At 36.0% G+C, this 24244-nt stretch overlaps 3 protein-coding genes across 3 annotated transcripts in view; 2 read left to right on the top strand and 1 right to left on the bottom strand.

Moving 5' to 3' along the window:
* The window catches only part of LOC147073686 (HEAT repeat-containing protein 6), a 46110-nt gene extending 43680 nt beyond the window's left edge, over window positions 1-2430 (top strand). Inside the window, exon 17 of the mRNA XM_085944132.1 lies at window positions 2160-2430. The gene's annotated coding sequence lies outside the window, so the exon portion shown is untranslated. The remainder of the gene's footprint in view (window positions 1-2159) is intronic.
* Window positions 2431-3352: 922 nt separating this feature from the next.
* On the bottom strand, window positions 3353-11352 carry Polr1A (RNA polymerase I subunit RpI1). The gene is made up of 3 exons (XM_085944130.1): window positions 11265-11352; window positions 6898-11127; window positions 3353-4227 (listed from the first exon to the last, which is right to left on the bottom strand). The coding sequence occupies exons 2-3, from the start codon at window positions 11101-11103 to the stop codon at window positions 3427-3429; spliced, it is 5007 nt and encodes a 1668-aa protein (XP_085800256.1). The 5' UTR covers window positions 11104-11127; window positions 11265-11352; the 3' UTR covers window positions 3353-3426.
* An 8152-nt stretch (window positions 11353-19504) lies between these two features.
* On the top strand, window positions 19505-22263 carry Polr2D (RNA polymerase II subunit D). Its single transcript, XM_085944180.1, has 3 exons — window positions 19505-19683; window positions 19766-19946; window positions 22041-22263. The coding sequence occupies exons 1-3, from the start codon at window positions 19620-19622 to the stop codon at window positions 22213-22215; spliced, it is 420 nt and encodes a 139-aa protein (XP_085800306.1). The 5' UTR covers window positions 19505-19619; the 3' UTR covers window positions 22216-22263.
* The last annotated feature ends 1981 nt before the right edge of the window (window positions 22264-24244 follow it).

The raw sequence follows: 24244 nt of genomic DNA, 5'->3' as shown, positions 1-24244 counted from the left end.
ATGATGTGGAATCCAACCTTTTTATACCACTTAAGACTCTTTCGCATACACGAGAGGCTGCTCAACATCATGTCAGCTTTGTCTACCGTGCCCATATTTTTATTATAATCCACAACGCATTGTGGTTTTATAATGGGTTGTCCTGTGGCCCTATTAATTTTATCTGTCGGTACCATGGAGTCATCGTGCATGGTACTGATCATATGCACTTCCCGCCTATCATGCCATTTTAACACGAGCAATGGGCCACGGTTAAGAGATTTTACTTGTCCTTTCTTCAGTTTATCAAATTTTGGCATTGACTTTCGTGTTTTACGTACCGTGCCGCAAGCATTTGTCTTTTTTTTATGTAGAAACTGAAATAATTCTGGGCTGCTGTACCAATTATCACAAAATAGTTTATGCCCTTTACCAAAATAATCCTTCATCAAAGTGGTGACAACAGCCCCAGATATTCCCAAAAGTTCACTATCACTTATTTCGGTTTCTACACCACAATAAATAATAAAGTCTAAAATATAACCGGTTTCCACATCACAAATCACAAATAATTTGATTCCAAACCTATGTCTTTTTGACGGTATAAATTGTTTGAATATTAATCTCCCTTTAAAAACAATGATACTTTCGTCGATGCAGAGATTTTCGTTTGGTAGCATTGTTTCTTTGAATATTTTTCTGCAGTGGTCAAGAAGTGAGCGCACTTTATAAAGACGATCTCCAGTAGGAATTTGGGTATCAGAGTAATGTAGCATTTGTAGAATCAACTCATACCGATCTCTTATCATAGTTTGGCCAAATATTTTAGAATTTAATAATGGATCAGCACTCCAATGTTCTTCAATTGTGAGATGGCGATTTCTTGTCATCAACATTGATACAGCATAAAAAACATACATCTCTTCTGGGCATGTATCATACCAGGCATGGATCCTTGCATTCGGAGTGTGGGCCTGTGTGTTGAGCATATGGTTGTGGTAATTATTTGTATGGTTAACTATGGTATTCATTATTGTTTTGTTAAGAAAATGACGAAAAAATTCCATTTCTGTGGAATTTTCATTGAGCTGTACACTAGGGTTAACGCCTGAGTTGAAACTATCAAAATCGTATGTGATCGGCACGAAGGGACCCGCAGTCCACGATTGGAGTAAACTGTCTAGTGCTGCACTGGTAGACGGTTCAGCCACTCCTTCATCACTGCCTATATTGGAAGGCTCGTCAACATCGTCGGGATGTTCTACTAGCGCAGCTTCTTCATTATCACTTTCCATCTCATAGTCCGAATCCAAACATTCAACATCAGGGATAGACATTTTTATTTAAACACTAAATATGCTATTATAACTTAACAGTTTTGAGGAAATTTAAAGTTTTAATTCACTACACAATAATATTAAATTTTAATCTTAGTTCTTTATTCGACTGAAATGAGAAGAATTTTAATCATCACTTTCCTTGAAATAAAAATGAGTGGCCGTGAATTTTGAAAATCTATTCTACATTTTTTAATTTAAATTTAAATATTTTACAGATTATTATTTACCTATTCTCAATTTTTCGTATGTATTTCCATACAGTACAAAAGATTTATTATAGGAATTTTAAATTATTTATGTGTTAATAATTTCGTTTTCACTTTACAACCACTGATTTAATTCATAAAATCACTTTTCATTTAAAGAATTAACGCACATAATTAATTATTAACAGAATGGCGCATCAATAATAATTTTATAGAAAACCGTAAAAAACTTTGAAATGTATCAATCACAACACGAAAGCAATCGACTGTTGAAAATTATCACCGCACTAGCCGATTTCATGTATGAGATCATTAACATCAATTCGCGCCGGCGCAAATTGCGCAAAGCAACTAGCGGTAAATTTTGAAACCAATCATTGGAAATCTGTTTTACTCCAATATCGACAGGGTATGTGTCTTTGCTTAATTTCGAATTATCTAAAAAGTCTTATTGAAAAAAAGTCACAGATGTCAGTAAAGGAATAACCCAGCTAGTTTTTCAAACAAATTTCGACTGTATTACTCGCCGAATTACGAAAATACGGAGGTAGAAACTTATGGGCACTTCTGGATGCCCTTAGCGGTGAACGGTTTAACTATCATGGGCATTTCTAGATGCCGTTAGCGGGAGGAGGGTTAAATAAAATAAATAAGGTTTGGCAACACCAAGTATAAAGGACCTGAAACTCTATAATCATATTTATTGTATTCAACACAATAATTATTATTTTTAGATACAATAAAATGTCAAAGAAATATTTTTTGGCTGAGAAAGGGTTACCTTATATTCGGGTCAATATACTATAACCATAAACATGTCCACATTATATTCACGTACTAATACTTAATCTTAAATTATTTAATCTTGTATAATTATGTTATCAAATAAAGATTTTGTATATCATATTTTTGTATGTTTAATTTAATCTTGATGTCCCAAAATAATGTTTCATAAGATCGCAAGTAACAAAAAATTCTGACCGCCAGCCACACTACGGTTGTGTGTTAGAAAATCTCTGGAGGCTGATACCTGATAAATGATGTGTGTTTGAATATAACTCAGTCAAAGTTTGTCTAATATAGTTATATTCAATTTTTAATTACAGAATTTCACCTTATACAATATTATTCTATAGCATATTATGTGCAGTGATATCAAATTGAAACTAAAATTGTGTAAAATATTTGCAGTTATTATTAGTCTTACGGCGATTGGACCAATTGGGCCTCATGCTGTAGGTGATTTCGGGTGTCACAAATAATAATGAAACAGCAAGAAATAAGTTGATTTTTAAATTATATCAACAATTTGATTATAAGACATTTGGAATGCAGGGTCTTGTGCAGTAGAATCGTAGTATCGTTGGGAGAGTTCAACTCCATTATTCAAGAACATCTTCGGCGTATGTCATTCACGAAAACACATTCGAAATGAACTCATTCATACGTGAGATGCAAGTACGAAACAATATTCTTAGATGGGTAAAATAAACTGTTTTGCTGTCGTATTTTCTGCTACTAATTCTAGATATAAATTAAAAATATGACTGATAAATACGCAAGAAAATAATCATATTGATTGGATACCTGGTTTTGCTATTTATGTATTTTTTCCCTCTTTCACAGCCTTTCTTTCAGTGTCACAGTAGACAAAGTTTCCTTGAATGTCTTTGGCTACCGCTTAAATTTTTATTATTTAATAAAACAGATAATTTTTAGATTCACTCTTCTTTACATGTGATGATTATACCTGTCAGCCATCAACCATTGGTGTTACTTTATGTTGCAGTGGCTATGTGACGTTTCTAAGTCTAATAAAAACAATAATTGAATGAAAAAACAAAATATATTTAAAATATATATTTACAATAGGTAATTGAACAATATAATATTCAAACTTGTCAAATCGAGTTGTTGTACAATGAAAACGAGCCCGTACCACTTTTGCACGGTTGCCCGAGCATCAAGCAACTAGAAGACGACTTCAACATGTCCAGTTTACCCTTAATGGCTGCCTCTTTCAAGAAATTCAACGACGATTCAAAAGACATCTGCTGCAGCGGCGATGTCGAAGACTCCATACCCTTTCTGCTCAACGGTTCAAATGCACCATTATAAGTCATATAATCAGAAACTAGCGACAGATGCCTCAAATCTACGTGAATACCGTAGACATTAAACACATTTTGGATTTCCTTAATGATAACTTTGCAAGCCGCTTCGATGCCGTAAGTATTTGCCATGGCATGGATGTCGTTAGTATAAAGTTTATTCAGATTTAAAACTGCTTCATATTGAAACATTTCATTTATATTTATACCTTCTGTCTTTAAAATGATCTCACTACTATTGTTTAAATAGGTGATAGCTCTTTTTATATGAGGTACTTCATAGATGACACATTTTCCGGGCAGTTTCTGCAGGATTGCCGACAGGTCAACCTTGGAGACGGACAGAGGCATGTAGAATATCAACTGACACCACAGATAATTGTCTTTATCGTAACTGTATTCTGTGGCGTGAGAGTAATGCGTGACGACTTGCAATGAATGAATATCGGCTTTCTCTTTGAAATCTTCAAAACCTTCATCTTCTGTCTTGTCTGTCTTTTCGGGAGCGTCCTCGGTGTCAGAATGTTCTTCTTCTTCTGATTCGGGATCTTCATACTCCTGACACTCGGTGTGGCGCTTACGATTCCTAACCTAAAAAGGTATAAAAAGTAGTTCATGAGTTAATGAGTTTTTTTTTAATGATCGCTTTTGAACATTTGAATGAGTCAACAAAACTAGGAAGTTCAACAATATATTATTATCTCATAACAATGTTTAAACCGCAGATGGTACAGAAAAGTTTTGCCTATATAGACAGTGCACAAACATACGGAAATGAAGCTGGAAAAGGTCTCACTAAACACATTACCACCACGTGACATGATATATAAGTTCATGATGGCCGTGCGGTTTAAGCGTTAGCCTACAATGTCGAGGGTCCCAGGTTTGAATCCTGGGTCTGGCAAATACACATTGTTTTTCAATTTGTGTTTAAGTCAAGGTATGGACTTAATGGGTTGAGCAAGTGGCTAACATCCATTTCTCATAAAAACAGAAATCTGTTAATACAAACTCAACTCTGTGGAGGCCCATAATATTATCTTATTAGGATTGGACATGGTCACGCTGACAAATTAAGTATACGATAGTCATTCAGCAGTATATTTTGAATGATCACTATCTTTATAAATTTGATTATGGAAAGTGCACACTCGAATAGTTCTTCTAATTGGGAAGAAGAGATTGAAACTGTTGTGGCTTTAGCAGTTATCGGTCAACAAAATAAAAAAGTGAAAAGGACATGGGTCCATTATATAAATTAATAGAAAACAAGAAGTATTGGGAACATTTTTATAGTGACATCTATTTATTTTTACAAAAAACATCTAACAATCCTTGGTTACTATATAAATGCATTGTCAAACTCAAACCAAAAATTACATTTTCGGTCTTCAATTTTCGAAAATAATGAAAAAAATAAGTTCTATAAGTTAAGAACAGTGCTTTACATTTGATATTTTGAATTATTATTCCTGTAGTAAGCTGGCAAAACATGATATGTCCGTTTTTCTGTCACTCAGGATTCGACCCCGAGATTCACGACTTCATAAATGGACTACCACTCGTGCATTGCGGCCAGAGCATTGTCAAGCAAATACTGGTTATTACAGACGGCCCTTGACTTTCGAACATTCTACTTTCGCACAATTCACAATTTTGTACATTTCTTAAAATTTAGATTTTTGTTGCAAAAACTGTGCGCTTTCATGCAGTCACTCCTCTCTCCTCCGCTCCCTGCCAAATCCCTTTTCATCCTGTCCCTTTCGCAAATACGTAAAAGGGTGATATTCAACTATCTCTTGACAAGTTTATAAAGAAAACACTAGATTGCTAATACACCTCTTTACCTTTATTATACCCTGTTGATAAATAAATATTTTAAAGTATACTTTTCGGTGTTTTTTTTTTAAATACATACGAGAGGAGTTCCATAAGTTCGCGGAATGGTGGTGAAAGTAGCGGGAAAGTAGTAGTATTGGGGTTAAAATAATTTTTTTATCGTTAAGTAATCCTTTTTAGGTATACTTGTGCAATTTCAAGTTGATTGTTCCATTAAATTGGTTCCAATATTCAAAAGAACAAATGCAAGTCTATGATTATTTTAAAAATGTCAAATATTGAGCTCCGTGCAGTAATTAAACTCCTCGCACAACAGGGGAAAAGTGTGGAAACCATCTAAAATGATATGAAATTGGTTTATAGCACTCTTTGTTGTGGTAAAACCATGATTTACCATTATTAGAAGATGATGACCGTTGTGGAAAGCCAAATGACGTCACTACACATGAAATGGTATTAAAAATCAAAGATACCCTTATAGAAAATGGTTGGCTAAAACTAATCGAAATCGCAGAAAGGTTCAATCTATCCAAAACAATAATTTCCGGAATTATACACGAAAATCTTGGGATGTCAAAGGTAAGCGGAAGATGGGTGCCACAAATGCTTATGGCACATCAAAAAAGTTACCCTGTGGAATGTTTAGTTTTTAAAGCTGTCTGGCGTCAGTCAATCAAGAAGAATTTATCAACAAAATTGTTATGGGAGATGAAAAATGTGGGTTCATCATTATGACCCTGTGTTAAAACAGGAGTCCATGCAGTGGCATAAAAAGGGTGCTTCAGCCCCCAATCGTACCATCGGCTGTGAAGGTGATGGCAGCAGTGTTTTGGGAATCAGAAGAAATCCTAATAATAGATTATAAACAAAAAGGCACCGACATCACGGGACAGTACTACGCTATTATTCTAATTCTTAGTCTAAGAAACTATTAAAGTAAAAAAACAAAAGGCGTGATCTTACTTCGCACCTGTTCACAAGGCTCAAATTGCTATGGCTATGAAAAAATGCGGCTTCCAGGAATTACCTCATCCACCTTACAGTCCTGATCTGGCACCTAGCGATTATTACCTGTTTCCAAATTTGAAGAAAGACTTACGTGGAAAACATTTTGATGATGATGAGTCCCTACAGGCAGCCGTAAATGACCATTTGAAGGCAAATCGGAAAATTATTTTTATGAAGGTTTAGAAAAATTAATCGATAGACCTAAGAAATCTATTCATGTCCGATGAGATTATATTGAACAATAAAAACACAATATATATATTATTTTTTTTCTGTCCCATTTCATACTTTCGAACAATCAACATTCAAACAAAATTTCAGAAAACGAAAGTCAAGGGCCGCCTGTATTCACTCGAGCAGTTATGCACCGCATGGAGGCAGAAAAGAACAAAAAAACCTTTTTTTAGTTTGTACCTGTGTATTGTCATCATCATCATTCTGCACTTCTTCATCTGAGCTATCAACGTCCTCAGCGAAAACGCCTTTCTTGGTTGGATTATTGATAGGAACATCCGGATCACCATCCGGATCATCATCAGCATCCTTCTTCCTTGACTTTTCTTTTTCTTCCCCAAAATCTTCTTCCAGCATGCCCGATCGTTTGCCGGCGGCTTTCCATATATCTTTGAACAAGAGCGCAAAGAAGCGTTTCTCCATGTATTTTAAAATATGCTTGGGAGTAACGTTGCACTTATCTTTGTAGTTTCGGTGAGGCAGAAACTTGAAGTTCAAAGTATACAAAAATTCTCTGTTGGGTACGACCTTCAATTCCGATTGCACGTCGATCTTTTCCAAGACGTCCTCGACAGTAACGCGGCACAGTCTTCTCTGCACTTTCTCAGCACTTTTAGAAACATTCTTCAAGTGGGTGTGGAATGGTATATCCATGCTTGGCGTTTTTAAATTAGATGAAGCCAACATTAGGATCTCTCTCAAGCGAGGAATACCCAGCGTGACGTTCATTTCACCTCTTCCGGCAAAGTGGAAAGTGTTGAGGGTCATCTGAGTGGAAGGCTCTCCAATGGACTGTGCGGCGAGAAGTCCGACCGGTTCCCCGGGAGCCGCCATCGATTCCATCAGTTTTATTTTCATCATATCATGAAAATCTGAAGCGGTAGATGTGAAGTTGTCCATTTCAGTTAAATGATGTCTTTTTTTCAGATAGTTATTGACAAGCGACTCCATTTTTTCATTTATAACACCAAAGAAATGATCAGGTTGGAATTTCGACACAAGAGGATCCGGGCATTTCATGCAGTCTTTCAACTTATAGCCGTCTTTTACATCAGAATCTGCCGAATACCAAGCATCAATCACTTTACATGCTTGCGGGTCTCTCCCTGGATATTTCTTACAAAATTCATTGAGGTTATCACTCTCTGTGACGAATTTAGAAAACTGCAAAAATGGTGTCTGTCTCTTTTTAGGATCGGGATGTCTCTTTATCCACTTTTTAATATTCTTGCCATACTTTGTCACCATGGCATCATCGTAATCTTCTTTGAGTCGCTCAAGGATATCAGCATCGACGATAGCGTCAGTGTTCTGGTCTAAGAATTTCAACTGCTTGTTTTTTAAAAACGTAGCTTTACAAACGTCCATACCGTCCTCTCCATATGCAAATTGTATAATACTATCATCAGAATCCCGAACCGTCATGTCATAATTGATGGTGAGTCCTTCCAGATGCTTTATCAGACACCTCTGTAGATAACCGGATTTACTTGTCTTGACTGCGGTATCGATCAGGCCTTCCCTTCCCGCCATGCAATGGAAGAAAAACTCTTGTGGCTGTATTCCGGTCATGAACCTTCCATCTATGAAACCACCGGCACGAGGGGACGTTTCGAAGGGAGGAAAACTGGGCAACGATCTTCCGGAGGCCATTACCGGCGGCCTTTTACCCTCCAATTCTATTTGACCCAGCAGGCACGAGATCTGCATAGTGTTCACCGTAGACCCTTTAGCGCCAGACTGTACCATCAATTGCAAATTGTTCTCTGGGAATTGGGAGAGCAATCCGGAAGGTAGACAGGTCTTATTAATATCGTTTGTATACTTATCAAGAGCAGATTTGTATTTTCTATCCAGAATGGCTTTGAACTTTGCATTCTTACTGCTGTCGTCTTCCAGAGTTGAAATGAGAAACTTATAATCGACATCTGGAGGCAAATCCACAGCTTCGGCGGCGGTGGCATTTCCAATTTTGCGACAACTTTTGACAATTATAGTCCGAATATCATTGGCTTTGGGAATAACTAAGATGTCTTTCACTCCCAAAGTGAAGCCTTCCCATTGCAAAAAGAAAGTGAACAATTTCGCTAGAGAGCTGAGTAAAACCCCGGAGACATGTCCACCGTATAGTTCATACACGCAGTGTACCAGACCGTATTGGGTCGCACCAAAATGAGACTTATCCAAAACGCCCGACAATAACTCTCCGTGCTGAATGATAACTTCACTCTCTGTCATACTGTTTGGATTGGGGAATTGAGTGCCTCCAACGATCCAATGACGTGAGGCCTCAGTTTCCCATGCCTTTGAGCTGATCTTCGCCGTCCCTATGAGCGTTATTGGGTTTTTATTAGCGGGAACTATGTTAATTATGAGAGTGGACAAGATTTGTTTTCCTGACCAAAGCTTTACGGGTTTAATAATAGAGGGGGGGAGAAGTTTAATGTTCTTTCTCAGATGACTAAGTCCCTGATAGACGAGCTGTTGGTAATCGGTTTTAGAGAAGAACCGTCCTCTGAGAGATAATCTCACTCCCGATATGACGTGATCTTGGATGAGACCGCTCAGGGGTGTACCATCTTTGGGAACAAGATACTGCCTGTCCACACTCATTAGGTTGTATGCCTCGCTGCGGGCTATTTCGTTTTGCGGAAAATGTGCGTTCATTTCGTCCCCGTCAAAATCAGCATTGTAGGCTTTGCAATTGGCATAATGCAAACGCAATGTTTTTTCACCTTTCAATACTCTCACTCGGTGCGCCATTATACTGGGTTTATGCAAGGTGGGCTGACGATTGAGGAGCATGATGTCTCCATTTAAGAGATGCCGGTGCACGACCTTGACTCCGGTGACTTTGCTTTCATCCGGTGTAAGCAGTCGCATGGCCAGACTTTCTCTTTTTTCAGCATCCCGCGCTGGAATACTTATGACACGACCGTCTTCGTTTTCTATGGTTACTGCGCCGGGATGTTTGTCGGGCCCATTGATCACCATCCTCCGCAACTCTTCGACGTTCCACGACGTGACGGGTACGGGATAAGTTAATTTGGTGGCAAAGGCTTCCGGAACCCCGATCTCTTCGATGCTCAAATTAGGATCTGGCGTTATGACCGATCTGGCAGCGAAGTTTACTCTCTTCCCCATCATATGTAACCTTATGAGGCCATCCTTCTTTTCGATTATTTGTTTGAGACCGCGTTCACCGCTTTTAGACTTATCACTATTGATTAGATAATCAACGATCATTTGCAATTCCTGCCAAGTGTTCTGCAATTTTTCCAGATTCGTCGAACCGGGGGCGTTCTCAACGACCGCCTTGGCTTGGCTTGAAATAATAGAACTGTCTTCGCACATCTCCATCTGCGTCGCTTGTATGATAGCTCGCACCACAAATCCATTTCTCATGATTGATTTATACACTTGAGTCTGGGGATGTTCTATGATTTCATCTTGCAGAAAATTGCAAGGTCTGACAATAGGAGGAGGCACCGGGATTATATTCAAAAAGAATATATCAGTCGGTTCAGGTATTTTTATCGTTTTCAATACAGGGATCAAGTGCATCAGAGTCGCCTTATCTTCGGCCCAAATTTTTCTCAAATACTCCTGTGTTTTATCCGGCATAAGCATCGTATTTTTTTTTAACCCTTTCCTATCAAGAGGGTCGACGATGACGCACATAAGCTTTTTAGCGACAGACGTTATCTTAATAAGCGGTTGACGACAGTAAATGCAGGATTTTTCTGTTTTCTTTTTGAATGCCTCGTTTATAAATTTATTTCTGATTCTGTAAACATTCTTATTGATGAACAGCTCCATGTGCGGACTTTTCTTTTTCAATATCCTCACATATTTTTTCACTACCCCACTCTCCATAATATCGAAAGACAACGCATCGTCAGCCGTTTTAATCTTGGAATTACTTTTAATCAAATTGGAAACGAGAGAGTCAATATCCAAAGCATCCGTAAGGTGACCAGAATCGAGGAGATTTATTTTCAGATTAAGTATTTTTTTCGTCTGATCGTCTATCTGTAGGCGGAAGCACTTGACACAGCTGCTACTCAGAATGGTGTTGAGAGTTTTATGAAACAACGGGTGGACAACCATCACCGGCAGTCTTATGTGGCCGAAATGACCAGGACACGTCGCTATGGTTCGGTGGCAGGTGCCGCACGGATCGCTTCTTTCGTTGAGAGGGCCGAGAGCCGGATCGTAGAGTCCGCCCTTCAACGGATGTCCCAGGGCGTCGAATGTCAGCGGGCTCGATATCTTCACTACGCTAAGCTGCTCTATTTCATCCGAAGTAAATATTGAAAAATGAACGCTCCGGGGGACCATCGGCTTGTACTGGGCGCTGCCCGCCGGCTTGTTGAAAGTCGTCATAACGCCGGTGCATTCAAAACTTCACTAAAAACAAGTCATAACCTTAAAATTATGGTATCAAATTGATTATCTTAGTATTATGAATATACTCAAATTTGAATTGTAAGAAATTACTGAAACAATTATTTTGAAATTATAATATACCAAAATATTTTAATTACCTAAAATTTATATTATTATTGTTTTATTTATTTATTTGACACTGACAGTCAAATGCACGCTGCCTCAAGTGACAACAGTACATAGCCTAAAAATTTGACTTCAAAACAGTGTTGCATTGTCACCGAATTATAGCACGCAGTTCAATTATAATATTTCCGCAAAAACTATTGCCTCGTCATCCTGTTAAAAAAAATTACAAAAATATACAGTAGGTACCTATTTTTGTTTTTCGTCAAAAAAAAATAACGGAGAATTTGAGAAATTCCTAGGCATTTTTTAATTTAGGTACCTACCTCTTCTGCGAAAAATGCTTACGTCCAGTCTAATCTCTTTTCCAGACATCTTCATACTAATTATTCCTATCCAAGTCTACTTGGATCGTACTTGGACCGTGTCAACGCGGCTTTAATCCAAGTGACAGCTTCATACTATTTATTCCTATCCAAGTTAACTTGGATGAGTAGGATGCGGTCCAAGTAGCTTGTATAGGAATAATTAGTATGAAGATGTCACATACGAGTGCCATCCAAGTTAACTTGGATAGGAATACATAGTATGAAGCTGTCACTTGGATGAGACATCTTCATACTAATTATTCCTATCCAAGTCTACTTGGATCGTACTTGGACCGTGTCAACGCAGCTTTACGTCGGTAATTCAATAACTTTCATTTTAAACCGAAGTCAAAGGTTTTTTATCTCTTTTTTCTTGGTTCGCCAAATTTTCTTTTATAGCAAAATTATAGCACTTTGGATCAATATAATTATTATAGGACGGAAATATCGAAATCTAAAGGTTCAAATAGACATGATGATCGGGCAGATAGGTATAATATCGACCCTTAATCGGCAGAACAACGTAAGCGACACTTTTTGGTAAATTACGTTTTAAATGGAGAACTGTTCAATATCACCTAGCGCATAAGTGACAAAAATATTAGAGCCCGATCTCAATCGCGTGACATTTTTTTAGGGCCTGTGCCTTTTAGCGTTTTAACTTGTATCGCATTATAAAGTGGAGCAAAACAACGTAACCGACATTATTTGATAGTGTAAGCTACGGTACGGTTTATTCGGTGGTCCGTCTGGTAGTGAGTTGTGCGAAAACCGATTTGGGAGCAAAGCTCGCGCCGTCCAGTAAAACTGGCTGAGATAAAATAAACCTGGTAATAGAGTTTATTAAACAATAATTACCCGCCGTTCCATCTCACTACTGTCGGAATAATCTACGAAGAATAGTATCTTCCTGTAGATTTTTGAAATGTTAAAAATGTATAAGTATAAAATTTATACTGAAAATTTGGATTCTTTGAATGAATCCACTAATGTCGTGATTCGGAATGTTTTCAGAAACGTATTTAATAGACAGTAAGTTCAACTTGGGTTTTCATCTACCAAAAAAGATAATAGTGTTCTTTTTGCGAGAAAGTAACAAATATGTCTGGTGACGAGAGACTTCGGCTAATTGAAACGGATACTTACAAATGTCCCCTTACCGTAAAGGATAAATGCAAGATGTTCTTTAATGATCTGGCCAAAAGTAAAAATCACAATGACATTTTGTGCGCAAGTTTTGACCTCGAGAAGGTGCTAAACACTCCCTAGTCGAAATACGCATACTATAATGAAAGTATCTACGAAAGTGGAACAAATAATGGATATTGCTTTTTATGGGGTGAAACTGATGGTAAACGTGGCAGTAATGAGATCTCAGCAATCATGCACAAATCTTTGGACAGGACTGACAAAGCGGGAAAAAATCAAGGAATTATTATACTGTGATTGGTCAGAATAAGAACCGGTCAACACTGGGTATGCTATCTTATTTTATGAAAAATTCAACTTTCATTGAATTGATAGAAATACATTTTCTATTACCAGTGGGTCTATTCTGTATTATTTGTCGATCGCTAAAGTGATAAAGTGATAAATATTATCAAACTTAGGGTAGGTTTGTATTATAGAATTAGCACTATTGCGAGGAGGTGTGAGGATGATGAGGTAGATGGACTTCAATGGATCGAAGGTAGATGCGTGTTTGAGTAAATATCAGTTTATTCTCCTCAACAATACTTGAAACAATTCTTACAGACAATATATTTAGAATTAAGATTAATTGATAAAGTTAAATTATAAAGGCGTGTTGCTATGAGAAAAGTTGAACTGAATGCGACGAGCAGAGATTCGACTATATGTGGCAAAGATTTGACGACGTGTGTTATCAGATTCGCCCCGCTTTGAGCTTTTATAGAAATTATAACAAAGAAAGGTTATCTGAGGTCAGGACGTTGACCCGATGACCACATGTCACTTGTTTACTGTGAGTTTACTAAGTACGAGCAAATCTGATAAGTTGGCACATTTCCGGATTGCTTTATATGGCCATGAAAATGCTTGATAACGCATACTCGTTACAATGTTGCTAAATAATTCTTATGAATAATTATATTTTATCAAGAAAGCAAATGTGTTTATGATGAAATTTGATGTCTTGCAAATTGCTACGAAAGTTGACTGACCTGACAGCGTGTGCCGTCAGTCAGATTGTGAATCAAGCCAATACGCTTTTCTTATCAACTAGTTTACATAGTAACAAATATTATTAGATACTTAAATATATTATGATAATTTAAATGTAATGATGAGTTTCCATGCTAGTCCCGACACACTTATTGTAACAATTACAATACGTTGATTATAATTGTTGCAATAAGTACTAACACTTTTATATAAACCTACCCTAAGTTTGATAATATCTATCACTTTAGCGGTCGATAAGTATAGAATAGACCCACTGGTCGTACGACGATGCCGGTCGATTCCCTTCATGCGACAATTGAGTCATTTATATTCAGAGTAGTTTAGGCACTATCAGAATGACCCACCATCATTTCCAACGCTAGGTCATCATGTCATATGCAGAATTCCGTGACTGGAAATCTTTCGCTGCTACTTGCATTCCTTCAAAGTTCAAAATTAAATTTGGTGAATTACGAAAGGCATAATTTAAAAAACTTACCAAATATTGTACCTACTCTGGTGACAGTAGGACTAAACTGTTAGACCTAGAAAACGTCATCAGATCCCGATCAAGTGTTGTGATGCTTTAAGCGCAGCCACCCTTGCTGTATAGTGCTAAATCACCAATATCGGAGATCCAGTATAACGATCTTAAAAGTCTCTGTGTTAAATGTAATATCCCTCAGAGATGACGGATGAGTTTATGAAACTGCCACATGGATTATCATTGGAAGATACTTTACCGGAATCCGATCAGGAAGATGTGAATGAGGATAATACAGCGATTACTGCTTAAAAAATGTGGGACAATAATTTTTTTGTAAAACTGAATAGTTGATTACAATTTTATTTTATCATAATTAGTAGGTCCCCATATTTAATTATGTACGAGTAGATACGTACCTATTTCATTTTGAAAAATAGCAATACCTGATAATATTAATAATATAAGCGAAACCTTAAAAATACCAATCATTTATTTTTATTTTACCTATATGTGATTAAGTATCTACAAGCAAAAATATTAATTTAAAAAGTCAAAGTATTTTTAATTTATTTAACAACGTCCCCTTTCGTAAAATAAATGGGTGCTTATGTTATTTATTTTAATACCTAATTAGTAATGCCCTGTGATAATAATTAGCATGAAATTTATAAATAAAAACGACTACGCCAAATAGCGTAAGCGACATGCCTGGAAAAAATATCGTGTCATAGACATAAGCAAAACAGCGTTACCGCCACTATCTCGAAAACTAAAAGCACTAATGCAATTGTTTTATAATTTCCGTATAGGCAGTAACCAATTATTATTAACCACATTAACAGAATTCATTTTTGGAACTAATTACGGAAATAATTTTAAAAAAACCTTCTCCTCTAAAATTTATGAATTGTCGCTTACGTTGTTCTGCCGATTAAGGGTCGATATACCTATCTGCCCAGTGCTCGAAATGGAAAATTTTACGAACAGGAACGCTCAATATATTTCAAAAATGTGCAGTATTAGATATAATATCTGTAATATAAAAAAATATCTTAGTTTTACATAATGTACTTTATAAAACATTTTCATCATTACCTTCGCCCGAATCAGTTGTTTGTAACATAAAAAATATATCATAATATAAGTTTACTAAAAAATACATCATTCATAATAATAATAATAATTATACAAATATGTACACCTAAATGTAAGTATATGAATCTTATTGGAGTAGGAAACATAAAAATATATGAAATAATGGACAAACCAATACAATTGTCCATTTGTTTCGTCAGTAGTTTGAATAAAAACATGTAACTAAGTGTAAATGGAAACATGAGTGAAGATACCTTATCGTGATTGATTTTTGGGTTTTCACCACGTGTACTTCTTCCTTCTTTCCTCGATATCATATAATATCTCTTGATAATGGCCTCTGCAAGAAGCCCGAAACGTCGAGCAAAGAATGAAGAATTACATACGGTGAAAACCCAAAAATCAATTACGATGACAAAACAACCGTGAAAGTCTCAAACAGAAGATAAGTACATTGGTTAAACCAAGTTACATGCTACTTTATTTAAAGCTAGTACCTAAATTGGAAATATTTTGATTAAACTATTTTTTAATCACATCAAAATCCATCATGTACGAAAAAGCAGGAGCATGGTTCATAATAAATTAATTTAATAAAATTAAGTACTTAATGAATACACAAGTTTTACGAATGTAGCATTCATCATTAAATATGCATAATTTTAAACAACCCCAGACTTGTAGATATTAGAAAAAATATTCAAATATTTACACTATGTGGGCATGTGGGATAATTTTATTCTAATGGGTTTCTGATGTTGTTGAAACTATTAATTATTATGTGAGTAAATTCCCATTGGATTCCTCTATGATTTTATTTAAATGTATGCTACCTCTTTTATTTCGCCAACATCTGTCGCATGAGTTTTCGCAATTTATTATTTGCTCAATGCAATCTATATGTTATGTATTATATAATATATGTGTGCATATGAGGGTGAGAAGAAACACGTCACACAGTGATGTTCCTAAACAAAATGCCGCGTCAATTTTTCTACAGTATTTTAAATCTCCCTACGATGACTCAAATACCTTTGTAATAAGGAATCTGTTCTATGAATATATAACAAAAAAGACCTTTGCGATAATAGGTATATGAAATTAATAACTAATACATAATATTTATTCGCTTTTTATGTTACTAGGTATAAGATAGAGTTAAAACACTTACCCAAGTCACCGGAGTGTAAGGTCCTATTCGGTACCCAACTTCTATAGGGAACCAACTCAAAATACATTGTTCTAAGATTTCGTCGTTACCACTTGGCAATACCTACACAGTTTTGTTATTTTTACTCATTTGTACTCTGCTATTATTGTACAGTAGGTACCTATATACAAATCTTTAGTACTATCATAGTACCACTATGTTTGTGGTTTGCATAGTATGCGACAAGTTTCTCCAATCACAAGACAAACAATAATTCAAAACACCAACAAAACCTCACAATCAAGACTTATATTTTTCACAATCAATATTTTTTTCAATGCACAATTTAGGTAGGATTCATTGTATTATTATTGAATAGTAAACAGCTTTGCTACGTAGAAGTTTTGTGAAACAAAAAATACGAACTAAGTAGGTACCTACCTTTATTGATTTATTTCAAAGGACCGTATTACTATGGTTATTTTAATGTCCTCAACCAATATATTTTTTCCATCAGCTTTATTTTCTGTATAACATGAAGGATAGGTAAAGAGTTTAGGTAGGAACCTAGCTACGAGTATTTTTTCACTGCAAATTATTTCTGCCGAACTAAAACCGAAATAAAAAAAATAAGAATAGGTACCTAGCCCAGCATGATATGGGTAATACTATGAACGTTTAAATTTGTTCGTTGCCCCTGATGAAGATGCCCATACACGCAAAAATTGTACAGAGACCACTGATTTACTTGCACAATAGCGATATTAAACCTCCTCGAATGTATATCGCTCCATACCGATGGGAAGACACCTCGTTGGTTGCATACCATCTAATATCAACAGGTCGACTAATGAACGGCCTCGGTTGTCTTATGATGTATTGTCAAAACTATGAATGCGTTAAGCCTACCTAGTACCTAATGTTAGCTATCCTATATCCTATATTTTACGCAATCGTCAATCGGACAGTTATGGTTTTGTTTCTCCCATTCATTTCTCTCCCGTTTCATTCCATAAAATATTGTGACTTCCACTCCCGTATTGATCACAAATTTAATGTACTCAAAATCATAACTGTTTGGGAACCCGCGATTTACACTCTTACCCGAGTCAGCTAAGCCCTGTGGTTCATACCAAAGTATCGAAAATCCAAGCCTTGGTAGATACCTACACAGAGGTAGTTTATTTATTGATAAAACATTAATTAACAAATGAATTATTTTTCACAATACCTATGTAGATATTTCATGTGTTTTAATTTAAAATCAAAAAAAGGTACGTAATAATTTAACGTTATTATCGATATTGGTAGTAGGTACCTACCCTAAATAAATGATGTATTTTGTGATTTTGTCTGTAAGCAAAAAAAACTTGTTGAATAGCACTGAAGAATAGAATAATATACTATTATCTCATATTGTCTTAAAGAAAACGGAAGAGAGCAATACAGTCATGTAAGGGTGCTTTCTTCAATAAAAACTGTATTTTTTATTATTAGGCATGGGTTGTCTAGAAATGCATTGTTAGGAAAAAATATACCTAGATGCATTTCTAAGAAGAAATTTGGCTGACTGTGGCACCCATTTGTATCGACATGTACGAATTATTAAAAATCAGGGGTAGTCAACAAGTAAAATTATTGTTTAATAAAAAGATTTTTTTTTTAAATATATTTATAAACCGATTCATATTCTTCAATTTCAACACAATCTGAACCGGAACGCCATATTGAATATTCAGATGAGGCTCAAGAATTTTACGAGACATCTCGCTATCAGGATTCCACGAGAAGGAACGGTAGATTCGAGGATTCCACGAGACGGAACGGAATTGTCAAGGAATTCACGAACCGGAACGGCGCTCCGGGGCGTTTCGCTCCATTCCGAGCGCTGTATCTGCCCATCTTAGCATATTATGCTAAAGCCGCGTTGACACGGTCCAAGTGACAGCTTCATACTATTTATTCCTATCCAAGTGCACTCGTGTGAGACATCTTCATACTAATATTATTCCTATCCAAGCTACTTGGACCGCGGCCTACTCATCCAAGTTAACTTGGATAGGAATAAATAGTAGGTATGAAGCTGTCACTTGGATGGCACTCGATCCGAGTCTACTTGGATCGTACTTGGACCGTGTCAACGCGGCTTAAGAGCGATTTAGTGTATATTATGATCATATCTATGCCATTCCGACATATTATACATACATATTGTATGACATCGTATTTACACTGTGTGACACCCTGTGACACAGGACATAAGAAACGGGTTTTTCGGCATATACCTATGTGACCGATCATCATAGAGTCTATTTAAGCCATTAGGCCCTCCTCCCACGTAGCAACCGAAATCCGACGGAACTGAAACTAAAATTCCATCCAGTGTCTAGCTAATGTATTTCAATGGCTGCTCACTGACGGCGAGACTGGAATCTCTCTGTTTCAAAACGGTCGTGGAGAGACGCGACATATTGCTAGACTGCGAAATCTTTAACGTGAGACCCCGCGGGGGCGCTCGTGTCGGTTTTCGATTTTAAAGTATTGTAAGTACTGAAACGCGAGAGGAGGGGATGTAGTTCTCCAAGCCACCGCCTATCACCGTAAAGATTTCGCACTATACCTAGTGTCTTTTGTGTATTTTTTTCCGATTCTTTTTTAATATCGTACATAGTACGCGGACCTAAATTATAGTACAAAAAATACTATAACTATAGTACGGTTGGCAGCACTACTTGAAATTACGAGTGATGTTGCTATAACCAGTCTATAAATTTCCTAATGTCGTATTCAATTAAAAATTATTACATTCAAGTTAAGATGGTTTTTTCAATAATTAATGAAAGCATTGTTTTTCGAATGAAATTATGGACATAAATTATCATCGTAAATTGGTCATAATCTCATACTCGTCTGGTTATAGTAATACTCCATTTTTCAGTTTTGACGACATACAATGTTAAGTAGTCTATGGACATAGACTAAAAATGTCTATGGATTTCTGTTTGACGTTTCGGTTGTCGGTATTGTATTGCATTTAGCCAATTTAGCAATCTGAAATAATAAATACATTTACTCACATTCACTTTACAACATTTGATAAGCAATGGCAACAGTAAATGGTACAGAAATCGTCGAAGAGGATGCAGCAGATCTACAATTCCCCAAAGGTAATCTTTATAAAGAGTAGTATACTGAACATGGAATTAGTTTCATACTAAGTTGTGAATAACAACAATATATTTTTTGCAGAATTTGAGAATGCAGAAACATTGCTAATTTCTGAAGTGGGTATGCTGTTGGAACATAGGAAGGCCCAAAATGAATCTGCCGAAGAAGAACAGGAATTCTCAGAAGTGTTCATGAAGACTTTAACCTACACAAACCGTTTCCGCAAATTCAAAAACAAGGACACCATACAAAGCGTCAGAAAGTAAGATTTCTAAATAATTATAACGTAACTTTAATATAACATTTATCTTTCTGCGCCCTTCATCATTTACGCTCTCAACCGAAGTAACTGTAATTGTTACGTATGCATCGGACTCATACACATTGGTTAAAGAAACATAGTGTGAATTTTACCCGACTAGCGGGGTGTATGAAAGTAATGCACTGGCCATAAGCGCGATGTATTATAGGGAGATTGTTGACATAATTATTATAATAGAACGCTGTTCAATTAATATATTTAAAAAAATCTACTTTAACCTCTAGACCGGATTATGTTTTGCACACACACCTTATCTTAAAGTTACCGAAAAGGATTCCTTAACCATAGACTACTTTAGGCACTTAGGCCATTCGCTCACGCAGAAACTAAAGTCTGACGAACTGGTTGGTGATGGAACTCATAAACTGGCCAGTGACTGATGCTTCACACACGGCGCTACTGAAACCTAATAATCTCATAACCTCAAACTGTCAAACCCATTGTCTTTCCTACTTCATTATAAGCTTTTTCCTTAATATCTTTACGGGAATTTTCTAGCAGCCTGTAATTATACAGGCAGGAGTATTTCTCAACATCTGCCACATATTTTAAATTAAAAATCAGTTCGCTCATCTTTAACTTTTGACATTGCTTGTTTAGTTCAGTTCAGTGCTATTAATTTTGGTAAGAAAATATGATTTTTCATCAATTCTACTGATATTGGTACTGGAAACTGAGAGACTAGCATGTCGCGTCTCTTCGGTTGCGGACGTTTTGAAACAGAGATTCCAGTCTTGCCGTCAGCGAGCTGCCATTGAAATACATTAGCTAGATACTGGAGTTTCAGTCTCGTCTTTTTTGAGATTCACGTGAGCGGATGGCCTTATCTTATCACCGCATCTTCTGTATCCATACATACCGAGCTATGTGTATAAGTAGCTCACCAGACAATTTCTGAAAGTAGCTCACATCCTTATTTAGTTTGTAGACCGCTGGTTTAGACGGCTAACTTATTGTAATTGTTACAATAAGTGCTAATACTTCGATACAAACCTACCCTAGATAGCTGCCGTAGCGGCTGAAAGCAGTCATGTGTATAGAATAGATGGGCTATTTTAATTACAAATAGAATTTTTATATTACATTTTTTTGTATATGTTTGATAGGTATGTCTGTTTTATTATTGGTTTATCAGTGTTTCCCAAACTTTCGATATCTGTGTACACCTTCTATAATTTTCGTAACACTGAGTACCCATCGTCAAAAAAAAATTGCATATCATACTTTAATAACAATCAAAATATATTTACTTTTTCCTTTTTTAGTAAGTACATAAATAAAAAATAAAATATAAATAGAATAAACAAAAGTTATATTATAAATAACATTCATTATAATCAATGAGAAGAATGAAATTGTTTATGTTGAGACAGATCATCATAATTTGGTTCCCTGGTTGTTAATTTCAATCTGAGATGCAGTTCCACATCCAAAAGCCTGTTCCTTTTTTTGACTTAATGTCTACAAATGCTGAAAAAAACAACTTCACATAGATATGAAGTTGGAAAAGGCGAGATGTATTTCAGGACTTTCTCTGGATATACATGTTGCATTTGCAACCATAATGATTTTAAAGTAGGTACACTCCTTATAGGTATTTATTATTCAAGAAGCCGTCTGAAGCTAATTCCAACAATTGATCTTCTTCTGCATGCGATAAATCTTCTAGTATGGATGTTGTATTGATGATGTATTAATGCTTGTTGCACCAGGCACAGCCAAAGCCCGGTGCAGCGCGTACCCCCACCAAACTCTTCCCGTACCCCAGGGGGTACGCGTACCACACTTTGGTAAACACTGGTTTATTGTATAAAATAAAAAAAAATATTTAGAATATGAAAATTTCACAAATATCTTTTTATTTATTGCCTTTTTATCCGCCCGAGTAACACTGGAAAATTCAAATGATACTAGGTATATAAATAATATTTTTTATTTCTGTGTTAACGGTCCGTAAAACGTTTCTCCTATTTTCAATGGTTCACAGGTTTAAAAAGGTTGATATACATTGGTCTAATGCATAGCTATTTTCAGTCTCCTTATGCAGAAAAAGCTGCATAAATTCGAAGTTGCCAGTCTAGCAAATTTATGTCCCGAAACGGCAGAGGAAGCCAAAGCCCTTCTACCATCGCTGGAGGGAAGGTTCGAAGACGAAGAATTGAGGATCATGCTCGAAGACATTCAAACCAAAAGAAGTTTACAATATTAATAAAACCAATAACTATAAGAATTATGAATAAACGAAGGAACAAAGTCACTGTAGTGAAATTTTATTGATTGAACTGACGTGTGTGCAGCACAACTTATAATGTTATTCTCTTAATCTGTTGGTACCGAGTTTAAATCCTGCCTAAATCAAAATTCATGTTGTATTGTTTAAATGATTGGATCCAGGACATGCGCTCAATGGATTATTAAAATGCAAATAACCAATTCCCATACATACTCTTATGTGTGCACATTTTCATGTTCCATTTCCTTCATTTTGAGAGCGAAAATGAAGTGTAACCCTTGTCATTCAGCTGTTAAAATCTCCGATGTGACAAAATTTAAATTTTACTGAAGAAACAAAAAACTGCTTTAGTCCTTACAGAATTTTTGAAGTCTCCGGATAACTTGATTTATCTAAATAACAGGTATCCGGGGCTCGTTATCATCGAGTGTTTATAACAGCTTCGATGTGATGACGTAATGTTGAACGAGAACTTCTTGTCCACGTGTTCAAACTGTGAACTAACAATCCCCTCCAGTGCAACTAATCCCACTTCCGTTTTCAAATGAGGAACGCCCCCAAATTTATCATTTCAATTTACGCTGCCGTGGTGTACGGATCTGTCAATTTACCTAATTTGAAGCTTTGTATAAAAAAAATGTATCTAAAACGATCAAACGAATTATTATTAGTTAACTTTTGGTTTTTTGCAAAGAAGAAAAGGAATAGCATCTAAAAGGGGAGCCGATACATTATTTAAACACGCCTCTACCGCGTGTCGCCGCCACGACAGGTACGTCACTAGAAATCTTCTACATGTGTTTACAGCGACTTTCTGTTATCACCGATTTGTTGTTGTCGAAACTATACATGAAGGGGTTTTTATAATAATACTTAATAATTATATTGTAATATTGGTTATATATAAACAGAAATAAAATATTACAAAAAAACATCTTGAACAAAATTATCGCATCAGAGGTTTTAATATGCACCAGAATACTGAGAACCAAGGTTTTGTTAATAATTCTAGATAATGTTGACTGAAGATTGTGATAACAATGCCCAATCCAGAAAATCACTATGCTCTGTTTACAGTGATGATCGTTTATTTTCTAGCAGTGCGTTGAGTAATCATATACATGTGTTACATATTTTGTAGTTATCAGTATGGAATATGTACCTTGATCTGAAAATCTCAACAATGTACATACATTGTATCATTAATGTCTTGTATCTTAATTTATTATTCAATATTGTTGTAGGTAAACTGTCATTTTCCTTTAGTTTAATAGTGTAAAACAATTTTTGAAAATAAACATATTTTATAATGAAAAGAATGGTTTTTATTATTATTTATAATCTTACAACTGAGGACAGGGGCCTTATGTTAGAACTTGCGAGTTGTAGTCGCCCGGTCAACATGAAGTCATATGACATCATTGTGACGTACTACCAGAGTGATAATAGCATTCGAGAAAATAACGCTAGTCAAATACTGGCATTATTCATTGTCCCCATACACAAATAGGTGTTTCAGCATAATAATATCTATGGTGAGCGGTGTGTTGGGCGGCTTGCCTCGAGTGTGTATTGGTTTACGTCACAATTACGTCATGTCGTCGGGTGACATTATATCACCAGTTATAACATAGGCCTGCAGATCTGAAGTTTTCATTATATACTTATAATAAATGACACGGAATAAATTTCCATATTAATCGAAAGAGATCGCATGATTTGCCTTGATGGGTATCAATTTTTAAGAAATAAGAAATGCGGATCGGTTACTTTCTGTTCCTGTTAAAGTTGGCAGGCAACCTTGATGACGGAAGACAGCACAACTGCATTACTCAATTACCCCACAGCACCCATGATTATTGCTATCACACACTTTTCATTAGTATGTTAATAATGACATTAGAGTGAAGAGGTAAGGTGTCGTTAGATGTATTCACTTGAAACAGTTTTATTCAAAAATCCACGGGTTATCTCTGGGCATTGCATTGATGGAAATTTTTTTAAA

The sequence above is a fragment of the Rhyacophila brunnea genome, unplaced genomic scaffold, assembly GCF_057557595.1.
Source record: "Rhyacophila brunnea isolate RB1 unplaced genomic scaffold, BYU_Rbru_1.0 scaffold_17, whole genome shotgun sequence".
NCBI classification, from domain to species: domain Eukaryota; kingdom Metazoa; phylum Arthropoda; class Insecta; order Trichoptera; family Rhyacophilidae; genus Rhyacophila; species Rhyacophila brunnea.
Note: the sequence above shows the minus strand (reverse complement) of the source record. Positions and strands in the feature narration are given on the sequence as shown.